Source organism: Panthera onca, chromosome B3 (genome assembly GCF_046562875.1).
Source record: "Panthera onca isolate mPanOnc1 chromosome B3, mPanOnc1 haplotype 2, whole genome shotgun sequence".
NCBI classification, from domain to species: Eukaryota; Metazoa; Chordata; class Mammalia; order Carnivora; family Felidae; genus Panthera; species Panthera onca.
In genome coordinates this window covers 144,446,898-144,459,636 of record NC_138344.1, presented here as the reverse complement: position 1 = coordinate 144,459,636, position 12,739 = coordinate 144,446,898, and the positions used below count along the sequence as shown (strand labels likewise).

General features: G+C 48.5%; 1 protein-coding gene across 3 annotated transcripts in view; it reads right to left on the bottom strand.

The window, feature by feature from the left end:
- COA8 (cytochrome c oxidase assembly factor 8) overlaps positions 1-12,739 on the bottom strand; it is a 35,091-nt gene that overhangs the window by 13,757 nt on the left and 8,595 nt on the right. For all 3 annotated transcript variants that reach the window (XM_060620875.3, XM_060620877.3, XM_060620878.3), the window contains exons 2-3: positions 3,014-3,211; positions 1,632-1,695 (exon numbers count right to left, since the gene is read on the bottom strand). In XM_060620875.3, the coding sequence (XP_060476858.2) occupies positions 1,632-1,695; positions 3,014-3,211 (262 nt within the window). The remainder of the gene's footprint in view (positions 1-1,631; positions 1,696-3,013; positions 3,212-12,739) is intronic.

Below are 12,739 nucleotides of genomic sequence, written 5' to 3'. Positions count from 1 at the left end.
ATCATCCGGCATCCACCCTCCCAGCTCTTTCTCCCAAATGGAGTCAAGCGGGGGCTAAGGGAGGGGCAGCGCTTTAGCCCAAGGACAGACGTGGCTTTTGGGGTCAACGGTTCCAGATTTTCCATCAGAATGTTTTGACAGCAGACATCTGTCTAACAAACACTATGACGAGTTATTTGGACCTCACATCAACAGCAAGAGAAAATGATTAAAGGTCATTTTGGGCACCAGACCTTCTATCCAAAACAGGAAAGGCAGCACAGCAGGCAGAGGGACCTGAGTGCATCCAGCATCCCTGGCATGCCGCACAGCATGGGGGACAAGATGTAAAAGAGGGGACAGGCGGGGGCCGGGGAGGCCTTCAGTCCAGACAGCGCAGCTGTCATTCCATAGTCACACGAGTCTAAAAACCTAAGCCGGCCACAAACGTCAATTGTGCATCTGGGGCAGGACAATCTGACTACACTGCAAAGGATAAGTCTGAGGCAGGAGCTGACAAACGACAGCCTGCGGGCCAGCCGCCCCTGCTTCTGTAAATAAAGTTTTATTGGAACACATTCATGCCCATTAATCTATGTGTTTTTCTTTTTTTTCTTTTCTTTTCTTTTCTCTTTTTTTTTCTTTCTCTCTCTCTCTTCCTTCCTCTCCTTAAAAGAGCAAGGCCCAAGAGCAGAGAGAGAGGGAGAGAGAGAATCTCAAGCAGGCTCCACACACAACGTGGAGCCCAACTAACCCACTGAGCCACCCAGGTGCCCAGTCTACGTATTTTCTAGGTCTGCTTTCACACTTCAACAGCAGAACTGAACAGCTGAGACAGAGACCCCATTTGGCCCAGAAGGACTAGTCTACCTACTATCTAGCCTTGACAGAAAGCTTGCCCATCCCTGATTTAAAAATTGGAGGCCAGGGGCGCCTGGGTGGCGCAGTCGGTTAAGCGTCCGACTTCAGCCAGGTCACGATCTCGCGGTCCGTGAGTTCGAGCCCCGCGTCAGGCTCTGGGCTGATGGCTCGGAGCCTGGAGCCTGTTTCCGATTCTGTGTCTCCCTCTCTCTGCCCCTCCCCCGTTCATGCTCTGTCTCTCTCTGTCCCAAAAATAAATAAAAAACGTTGAAAAAAAAATTTTTAAAAAAATAAAAATTGGAGGCCAAAGAACCAATAAGAAAGTTACTACAATAGGCACAGAAGTAACAAGGGCCTGGGGACAGGGAGTGGCAAAAGCACTGAAAAACGTTTAAGAGGTGACTGCAGACAGATGGGAAGGGGAGGGGCTTTGGGAGGCTGGTGGGCGTGACCTGAGGTCAGGAATCTGGCAAGTCCAGCTAGTACAGGAGAAAGGGTGCAGAAGCCAGGGGACTATGGGACAGAAGTCCAAAGGTCAGAGGGAAGTCATTGATCTCGGAAAGACCTAAAAGTGTTAGAGGGATGACCTCACCCAAAGAGAGGAAAGAGACCAGGAGGGAGGCACACATGTGTCCCATGTACGAGTATGAGGACCCCCTCAGAGCACCTGTCCCAAAGGAGATCACGACTTGCCCCAGAGCTTTCTCCCCTTCATCCGAAATCCTTTCTTTTTATCTTCTCATGCAGTTAAACAAACACCATGTTAAGAGGAAAAGGACAAATGAACTAACCTGATCCAGTTCTCAGTTCCAGGCCTTTAGCTTTTAGTCTTGAGCGAATAAATTCTTCTTTTTCCTAAAAGAAGACCACTATCAGAACGCTCTTTCTTCGTCTTTCCATCTTTCCTTGGGTGGGACACAGCCCAGAGTGGTCTGGGGGAGTCTGCACGGGCCCACCTCCAAACCTGGGCTAAGCCATCTGAATTTTCCTTGGGTGGGACACACCCCAGAGTGGTCTGGGGAGTCTGCATGGGCCCATCTCCAAACCTGGGCTAAGCCATCTGAATTTTCCTTGGGTGGGACACAGCCTAACATGGTCTGGGGGAATCTGCACGGGCCCACCTCCAAACCTGGACTAAGCCATCTGAATTTTCCTTGGGTGGGACACAGCCTAACATGGTCTGGGGGAATCTGCATGGGCCCATCTCCAAACCTGGGCTAAGCCATCTGAATTTTCCTTGGGTGGGACACAGCCCAGAGTGGTCTGGGGAGTCTGCATGGGCCCATCTCCAAACCTGGACTAAGCCATCTGAATTTTCCTTGGGTGGGACACGGCCCAACGTGTCTGGGGGAGTCTGCTTGGGCCCATCTCCAAACCTGGGTGAAGCCATCCGAATTTGGTTAAAAGTCCCATGCTTGAAGTAGGGATTTCAAAAGAAGATGTTTCATGAACTGTTTATAAATCCACAGAATAAGGACAGTCCATGTGACACAGCCTACCCAAATGGATAGACATATAAAGCTTTTCTTCTGGATTCGAGAATTTTTACTTCTTTCTCATATAGTTTATTTATGAATATGCTGTTAAGAATTCCGAATTCTCAGAATGAAATCACATCACAAAAACCCGTATTTCATAAACATAAACACACACATTCTAGTTCTGGCTCTGCTACTCCTTTTAAGGTAAAACTACTTGGAAGTCTTGAGATCTATGATTTTATGAATGATCAGTGTTTATGTACAGTTACATATAGATTAAAAACTATATGCAGGGGGCACCTGGGTGGCACAGTCAGCTGAGTGTCTGACTTCGGCTCAGGTCGTGATCTCACAGTTTGTGAGTTCAAGCCCTGAATAGGGCTTCTGTGCCCCTTCGGATCTTCTGTGCCCACCTGTCTCTGCACCTCCCCCACTGGTTTTCGGTCTGTCTGTCTCTCTCAAAATAAATAAACTTAAAAAAAAATAAAAAAGTATATGCATACGTTAATTTACATACAGGCATACATATGAGAGAGAGAAGGGAGGGAGATGGAGGGAGGCTGAGGGAGAGAGGAGGGAGGGAGGGACCAAGTCAGGATAGAGTAGAAGAAAGGCCAATAGTAAGGATTTAGCACCCCCAAGTGGCCATTTGTGGTACCTCTTTCTCATTCAGACCTTAGATCAAAGCTTACCCGACAAAATGTCAAATTCTGGTTTGCCCAAAACTGTTGGTTCCATTCTTGTGTTTCTTGTCTTAATTTTCGTAGCTTTTGTTCCAATGGTGATTCATTTTCGGGGACGTAAAAATGAACAGGTCGAAGGTTTGAATGTTTGTCTGGGGGTCCTATCCAATCATGGCAAGATTTTCTTGGAGGGCAGAATCCTGAGACCTTTAACAAAATGCACAGGGTGAATATAAACTAAGCAAATCTCCAGTACTGTAAAATGCATAGTATAAATTTATTAAAGCCCCTCATTAGCATTCTCTTTTTAAGACCACGTGCCAGAGAATACCCAAATTAAAAGAACTACAATAAATATTATTAACGTGAATACTATAGGGAACATGTTCAACAATGGCACTGGAATAATGCAACTCCTAATGCAAAACCAGCATTTAAGCCTGCACTTTGTACTGTATACAAAACTAACTCAAAATGGATCAAAAGCCTAAATATAAAATCTGAAACTATAAAACGTGTAAAACAGCAAAATTTGCACAACCTGAGACCAGGCGAAGATTATTTTTTTTGTTTTTGTTTTTGTTTTTGTTTTTGTTTTTTTTAACGTTTATTTATTTTTGAGACAGAAAGAGACAAAGCATGAACGGGGGAGGGTCAGAGAGAGGGAGACACAGAATCTGAAACAGGCTCCAGGCTCTGAGCCGTCAGCCCAGAGCCCGACGCGGGGCTTGAACTCACGGACCGCAAGATCATGACCTGGCTGAAGTCGGACACTTAACTGACTGAGCCACCCAGGCGCCCCAGGCGAAGATTATTTAGATACAACACCAAAAGCACAATCCATGAAACAAAAAAGATAAGCCACAGACTGGGAGAAAATATATGCAAATCTGAAAAAGGACTTGTTCCCAGAATATATAAAAATCTCTCAAAACTCAATAATAAGAAAACAGACGACCCAATTTAAAAATGGGCAAAGTGGGGGCGTCTGGGTGGTTCAGTCGGTTAAGCGTCCGACTTTGGCTCAGGTCATGATCTCACGGTTCATGAGTTTGAGCCCCTCTGTTGGGCTCTGTGCTGACAGCCTGCTTCAGATTCTGTGTCTCCCCGTCTCTCTGCCTCTCCCATGCTCATGCTCTGTCTCTGTCTCTCAGTAATAAATAAAAGTTAAAAAAAATGATTAAAAATGGGCAAAGTGGCCAAATAAAGCTTTCTCCGAAGAAATATGGATAAAAGCATGCTCAACATCATAAGTCACTGGGAAACGCAAATCAAACCCACAGTGAGATACCACCTCACACCTTTTTATACGCCTAAAATAACCCACAAAGACATCTGACAATAACAAGTGTTGTCAAAGATGTAAAACAAGTGAGCTTTTATATGTTGCTGGTGGAAACACACAATGGTGCAGCCGCTTTGGAAAAAAGGCTGGCAGTCCATTACACAATTAAACATACACCTAACGCACCATCTGGCACCCACTCCTAGGTATTTATCCAAGATGAATAAATACATATGCTCACACAAAAACCTGTATGTGGCTGGTAAAAGTGGTTTTATTTAAAACTGCCAAAATCTGGAAGCAGCCTACGTGTCGTCCTCCCACTGGTAAATGGCAAAACCAAGTGTGGCACACACAACGATGCTCGTCAACGACAGAGCGCGACACTCTCGACAACAGGCAGCACAGATGGATCTCAGGTACATCCTGCTGACTGAAAGAGCCACACCAACAGGCTGCCTGCCGCAGGAGTCTATTCACAGGCCATCGCTTGCAGGATAGAACAGGCGTTGGGGGGGGGGGAGGAAGCGCTGACTACCCAGGAATTTCTACACCGAGATACAGAAAATGTTCTATATCTTGAGTTGTGGTGCTGTCCACACATTTGTCAGGAGTGAACTTCACTGTATGTCAACTGGACTTCAATAAACGTGACATTAAAATGAAAGGATCAGTTGGGTAATCGAAAGACTAGCTTTCCGTTTGTCTGCTTTAAGACCGATGCAGATCCATTGTCTGGGTGGCTCAAGTCAGTTAAGTGTCCAACTCTTGGTTTCAGCTCAGGTCGTGAGGTCACGGTTCATGGGTTTGAGCCCCACATCCAGCTCTGCACTGCCAGCACAGAGCCTGCTTGGGATTCTCTCTTTCTCTGCCCACCCCACCCTCCCCGCCCCCGCTCACGTGGTCTCTATCGCTCTCAAAATAAATAAATAAACTCAAAAAAAAAAAAAAGAAAAGATCAATGTAACCTAAACTCATGGGGGAAAAGTACCATTCAATTTAGAAATCTCTTATACATTATTTATTTTTTTTTTAATTTAATTTTTTTTTAATTTTTTTTTAACGTTTATTTATTTTTGAGACAGAGAGAGACAGAGCATGAACGGGGGAGGGTCAGAGAGAGAGGGAGACACAGAATCAGAAGCAGGCTCCAGGCTCCGAGCTGTCAGCACAGAGCCTGACGCGGGGCTCGAACTCACGGACCGCGAGATCATGACCTGAGCCGAAGTCGGCTGCCCAACCGACTGAGCCACCCAGGCGCCCCTCTTATACATTATTTAAAACAAACAAATAAGCTCTATTGAACATGACTTCCACCTCTAGCTACAACAGAGTGCCTCCCGTGTGCCCTCCCCGCACCAACAACTACAAAACTCCCAGCCACGGGAAGGAGTGAAACCACTGAGACTCACAGCATGGACGAGTCTTAGAAAAATACAGAGGGAAAGAGCCAGGCATGAGAGAGGATGTACCGTGGGAGCCCTCGGTGCCGCATCCTCGAAGTCAGTGGTGACTGCAAACATTCACACGTTTGTCCAAACTCATCAAATGTACACTTTAAGTGGGGTATTCATTTTACTGCATACAAATTAAAAAGCCAATTAAAAGAGTGGTTAAAGCTTACAAAGACCAAAGGAACTACCACACTGCACATAATTAACATTTCTTTTCCCTTTGGAAGGTACTTCATTCAGGATATTTCAGTTGTTCGGCATCACGGTTACAAGATGCGACTTCCAAAGAACTAAAAACAGAGAGGCAGGGTTTGCAAGTTTTAACATGAAACAGCTTTGTCTACTTGGCTACTCACTGATCGTTTCATCTGAAGCAGAAATAACAGCTAGCTTACAAATACGACGTGGCCAGTGTTTGGCGGCAGGTCAGGCCGCATGAGCAGCAGCGCGGGGCAGGGGGAGGGGCCGGAGCAAGAAGGCGGACGTCTGCTCAGCTGGGGACACTGCCCCCAGGCACCCTCCCCAGTGTGGGCTGACATCCCTTTAGGCCCCTAGACTCAACCTTGAAAACACAGCTTGCTAGTTTTTGCTTCGATGCGCCCCGCGAATCACCACCAACACACCAAACATCTCAAGAACCCGACGCTGCCGAAGAAGGTTGCTACGAGCAAAACCACCACCGGTGTGCCCATTTGCTCCTTTTCTTGGATGCTAGGACCTTCCTACACTTTCTGAATTCCCAAGCATTCTACAAACAGGATGAACTTAAAGCACGGCAAGGAGCAGCAGGCTGGGTCTGGAAGGGTCGTTCCCAAGTTTGCTGCAGAGAGCGTCTCAGGTTACAAGAGCTCTGAAATCCTCCTGTGAATTTGGAAGGCCAAGTTCTACTGTAAAATACGCAGGCACAGCTATCCATGCAAAAAGCCCTTTCCTTGACCTGTGTTCTCCACAGGCGGTTTTGGAGCTACGTTATAGCTCCTCCTTCAGGACAACACTGGCACCTGTAACAGTTTATTAAAAATCTGGTGTGTTCACCTCAGCTTCAGAATGCTTACCATTTAGAAAACCATCTTGAGTCTAGAATAAGTGAATGAGCAGGACAGGTTGGAAAGTATATTGTGATTTCCTCAGACTTTCAAACTGTTTCTAGAAAAGAATCTTTAGGGGCGCCTGGATGGCTCAGTCTGTTGAGCGTCCAACTTTGGCTCAGGTCATGATCTCGCGGTTGGTGGGTTTGAGCCTCGCGTCCGGCTCTGTGCTGACACTTAGCACGGAGTCTGCTTGGGATTCTCTCGCTCTTCCTTTCTCTCTGCCCCTCCCCCACAAAACAAATAAACTCTAACAAATAAATTCAAACTGTTAAAGACTTGACAGATTAGGTAAAAGAAGTTATAACATTTGAGTGAAAAAATAAAACCATGGACAGGAAGTGCACCATCACCGAAAAGGAGTTGTAATGAGTTAAAGCTGTGGTGGTGGGGTCCTTGGGTGGCTCAGTGGGTTCAGGCCCCGCGTTGGGCTCTGCGTGGACAGTGCAGAGCCTGCTTCCAATCTTTTCTCCCTTTCTCTCTGCCCCTCCCCCGCTCATGCTTTCTCTTTCTCTTTCAAAAGTAAAAAAACAAAAAACATGGTGACAATTACTATCACAACATGGAATGCTTCCTCAAGTTCAAGCAACATTTCGGAGGCTCCAGAGGAGTGGGGGGAGGGACCCCCAGGCCTGCTGGCGGGGGGTGGGGGGGTGCGAGCACACTGTGGGGGCAAGGAGGACAGAAGCCTTTCTCTGCTGTCACCGGGGGAGGGTACAAGGCGGAGGCACAGGGAGAAGCATGCAGTGGTGAGGGATCGATGAGCCACCCCGGGCAGCGCACAGTCCCTGATTAATACGGCTGAGGGAGGTATACAACTGCAAGGGTGTGCAGCGCACTTTACAAACAGTAATGAAACATGACACACAGCCTTCCTGATAAACTCCATGCAGCCAACCGATTCTTACAAACTGCTTTCATTGCTTTGACGACGGCTTTAGAGAAAAATGATTCACGTGCTGTGAAATTAACCCCACTGAAGCGTACAATTCCGTGTTTTCAGCACGTTCCCAGAGGTGTGCAACCATTACCAATTCCAGGACACTGTCACCACCCCAAAGAGAAAGCTGTCCTCATGAGCAGTCACTCTGCATTGTCCCCCAGCCCCCGGCCACCCCATCCTTGTCCTCGTGAGCAGTCACTCCGCATTGTCCCCCAGTCCCCACTACCACTGCTCTATTTCTGCCTCTGTGGATCTGCTTGCTGTGGACATTTTGTGTAAACGGAAGATCACAGTATGTACTCTTTTGTGACTGACATTCACATAACATGTTTCCAAAGTTCATCCACATGGTAGCATGTGTCAGAACTTCATTCCTTGTTACGGCTGAAGGCTGAACCAAAAGGTATTTCGGTATTTCCCAGCGTGGCCATAACACATTTTGTATCTGTTCGTCAGCTGAATGCATCTGGATTGTTTCCACTTTTTGGCTGCTATGAATTGTGTTGCTGTGAACACTCGTGTACAGATTTTTGTGTGGACATCTGTTTTCAATTCTCTCGGGGGTACACACAGGAGCAGGATGGCAGGGTCACATGGTAACTCTATGTTTAACCTTCGGAGAAGCCACCACGCGGCTTCCCACGGCAGCTACACCAGGAGACACTCCCTCCGGCAGGGCGCAGGGTTCCAGTTTCCCAGCATCCTGCTGAGCATTTGTCACCGCGCATCTTGTCCTCATTGTAGCCACTCTAGTGGGCACCAAGTGCTGTTTCACTGTGGCTCCTTCTCAGATTTCTGCCACAACCTTGTATCACTAGCCAGCCCGCGGCTGCAAGTGACTCGTTAGTGTCCTTCAGACACAAAGGCTACTTGGTAGGGAGGACAGGATAAAAGTGAAACAAGCCCTATTTGTCAATGACAGGAGTAATTTCTTTGTTTTTGAATACTAGAAGAATGTTTCCTCAACTTGGGGCTATTCACGATGTAATGGCAACAGACAAGATATACTTGTTAATTTAACTTCTATTACTAACATCTTCTCCTTTGCCTCCCTAAGTCAAGACAATCAACAAAACAATAACTCAAGCCCTGATTTAGCACATTTGCCAATTTCCATGGTGCAAATCCTTCCACTGTGGACAATTTCAAGCAGTATACCTTTGTGTGGTTTTTCTACCACGTAGGTACAATAGTCGTAAATAACCTCAAAAGCAGAGATGATTGTAAACAATAATAAAATAAACACATGTGAAAGTCTAAATATGCATTATCTTTAATATAATTTATTTTAGTATATAATATTTAGTAATAGCTGTTTATTAGCAAACTTCCTGAAAATGTAGCGGGGCATCTGGGTGCCTCGATCGGTTAAGTGTCCGACTCTTGATTTGGGCTCAGGTCATGATCTCACAGGTTCGTGAGATCAAGCCCAGCATCGAGCCTGCTTGGGATTCTCTCTGGACTTCCCCTGCACATGGTGGCGGGGGGGGGGGGGGGGGGGGCGGCACACGCTCTCTCTCAAAAATAAATAAAAACTTAACAACGTAGGAAGCAGCTCTCTTCACTGCAGGATGTCAGTGCTAGCTGGGACACACCAGGCCACACTCCTCACTGCAGACCCCTTCACGAATGCACCGACCCAGTCACCTCAATTCCCTACTGCTTTTCAAAAGGGTTCATGACATGTTCCACACCACTTTAACCAAGTTATTACAGATGTTCTCTGGAAATGGTGGTCAAAACGTAGCTTAAGTATTTATAGTTTTGAGCCGTAGGTGAGGCCAAGCTTCCCCCCCCCCCGCCCCACCCTGGGGTCTGCAGCTGGACCTGGGGGGTAAATCCACGGGAGACACATCCACAGAGGAAAGCCCCAGGGGTCATGCAGGCGTGGGACCCACAGGGAAATGAGGACCCAAGCAGCAGCCCGGTGCTGATACACGAGGCTGCATTAGAAGCATCGGCTGTGGAAAGGAACAGAAATATATGGAGACCAGAGGAGGGCAGGAACTACTTTAATCAAGGTTTGTTCCTGTACATTTCCTTCATTCCTGGTGGTGAGAATGCTTCTTTCCTCCTGGGGGTGGGGGTGGCGCCTCTCCAGAAGTTTCCTCTGGGCCTCTCTCGGAAGGCAAGGAGGGAAGACCACCCTGTCGGCATGTTTCCCGAGGGCCTCACACCAGAGCGGCCCAAGAGCGGCCCACGCCGTCACCCTTCGGCACTCTGTAGGGAGCAGCAGCTTCAATGGTTTAAGCACCCAAGGTGGTTTCGCTTTTCTATCAGTATGTATGAGAAAACAGATGAAACCAAATAGAACTTCCAAAGCTATCAACATGATGAAAAGGTTTCCTATAACGTCTTCTAGAAGCAAACGTAAGTGTGTGTATGAGAAAAATATAAGAACGTTTTTAAAGAAAACATTTCTGAGACTCCCTGCAAGCAGCGTTTGCCACAAGAGCTCTGTCCCGTCCGCCTCATTTTCCAAGCGTGTCTGTTGGCAGGCCCTGCTGCTTCCTCCTGTACTTGACCGTTTTTATCACCTTCAGACTTCTGGAGGAGGAAGCCGCTGGAATGCAAACTTTCCACCTGTTTCAAGGTAACTTACTTGTGATCACTACCAATACTTTTACTTACGGCCCTTTTTCTCACAGCAGCAAAGGCGAGGGCCCGCAGTGATCAGAATTAAAGAGTCACACCCTGTCCTTTGAGAAGCCTTCTTTGTGGCTGAAGGAATAAGCTTCGCAGAATTCTGGCCACTGGACCCTGGCACCCCCATGCCAGGACCTGAAGGACTCGGCTCGGGCAGCTGCAGCAACCTCCCCCCACCACACACACACACACACACACACGCCTCCGCCATGGTGAGGTCTCTGGCCCCGTGACAACTCCTGATGGGCTGGTCTGAGCAGCGCCACCGCCTCCAGGCTGCCCCCTCCCCGCCTACTCTGTCCCCATACCCACCCCTGCTGCGAAGCAATGTCTCCCACACCCCTGACCTAACTGTGCCGCCCCTTCCTGTAAAATGTAAAATCTTCCTCAGTGATTATCATTACCCTCAGGAGAGAACCTGACCCCTTCCTGTGGTCTGGCAGCCCGGGCCTGCTGGGGCCCCAATCTCTCCTTTTCCTCCACCCACAGGAGGCTCCTTTAATGCCACGCCAGCTGGCTTCTGTCCTTCCTCCGCCTGCGTGTTTTCTCCTCCGTGCTCCCTCCTCATGTTCACGACCCCGGGTTCAAGGGCACCTCTCCGCGGGCTCCCTCCTCATCTTCACAGACAAGGGCACCTCTCCGCGGGCTCCCTCCTCATCTTCACAGACAAGGGCACCTCTCCGCGGGCTCCCGAGGCTCCTCACAGCACTGGCACGTCTGCTTCTCCCAGGAGCCTTTGAGCCCCAGGCTGCAGGACTGTGCTTGTTGGAGGAATGTTCTTCCCAGTGTTAAAAAAATTTTTTTAACGTTTATTTATTTTTGAGACAGAGAGAGACAGAGCACGAACAGAGGAGGGGCAGAGAGAGAGGGAGACACAGAATCTGAAACAGGCTGCAGGTTCCGAGCGGTCAGCACAGAGCCCGACGTGGGGCTCGAACTCACGGACCGTGAGATCATGACCTGAGCCGAGGTCGGACGCTTGACCGACCGAGCCACCCAGGCGCCCCTGTTCTTCCCAGTCTTAATCTTTCCTGTTGACTCTCTGCTTATGCAAGAAATGCACTTCAACGTCAAAAAGCCCTTGAACTTTCTGCTGGAAGGACACCTGACAAGCTAGTTATGGCAATTATTGATGAGCTGGTGCCAGAACTTTCAGAAGTTGTGAGCGAGCCAAACACCATCGGCTGTCAAGACTGTTCTTGAGGGTCCGTCACTGCTAGATCCCGCCGAGTTTCCAGGTTTTCCGGTCTGTGCGGTCAGAGCGGCGCGCCTCCCGGGCTGTTCTGCAGTAAGACTGGAGCACAGTGGGAGAACTGGGAGGAGCCGGTGTGGGTGGCCGGGCCGAGCTGCGGCGAAGTGGGAAGCCAGGCTGGCCGGCTGGCCAGGAAGGAGAGGGGACAGGCCCTAGACACAGCGGTCACGTCTGCGTGGCCACAACCGCGGCACCTACCGAGGTGTTCACTTCGTCCTGCATCCACTTCTCGCAGACTCAGACGCCCTCACATTTGATCACATTGACTTCTGTCTGGCACTTCTGAAGCGTCTCTCTCATGCAGAGCTGGACCAGAAGAGGCACAGCCAAGGTGGAAAGTTCCAAATGAAGGGCCAGCTGGTCCACAAAAGGGATTGAATTCCTCCCTCCTGTGCCATAGCGACAGGGCCCCGCTGGCAGAAAGACGCCCTCACCTGCTTACCTAAGACCTGAAACTGCCACTTGTCGTCGTCAAATACGACTTGACATCAGGCTGAACGATCGCTCCAGGGTTGCAGTGTGTAGATCTTCAACCTTTCATCCTTTATTTATTTATTTATTCATTTAGAGCAAGCGAGCGAGCAGGGGAGGGGCAGAGAGACAGAGGGAGAGAGTCCCTTACTGACAGTGCAGAGCCCAACACGGGGCGCGAACTCACGCACTGCGAGATCATGACCGGAGCTGAAATCAAGAGTCCGACACTTAACCGATGGAGCCCCCAGGCGCCCCTCTCATCCATCCTTCTAAAAACAATATATGATCTCTACATTTTCCTTTTGTTTTCCAAAAAAAACATTTAAAAAAAAATTTTTTTTCTTAATGCTTTTATTTATTTTTGAGACAGAGAGAGACAGAGCATGAGCAGGGAAGGGGCAGAGAGAGAGGGAGACACAGAATCTGAAGCAGTCTCCAGGCTCTGAGCCGTCAGCACAGAGCTCGATATGGGGCTCGAACTCACAGACTGTGAGATCATGACCTGAGCCGAAGTTGGACGCTCAACTGACTGAGCCACCCAGGCGCCCCAAAAAAGCATTTTTTAAAACCCTACCTTTCCACAAATATTCCTG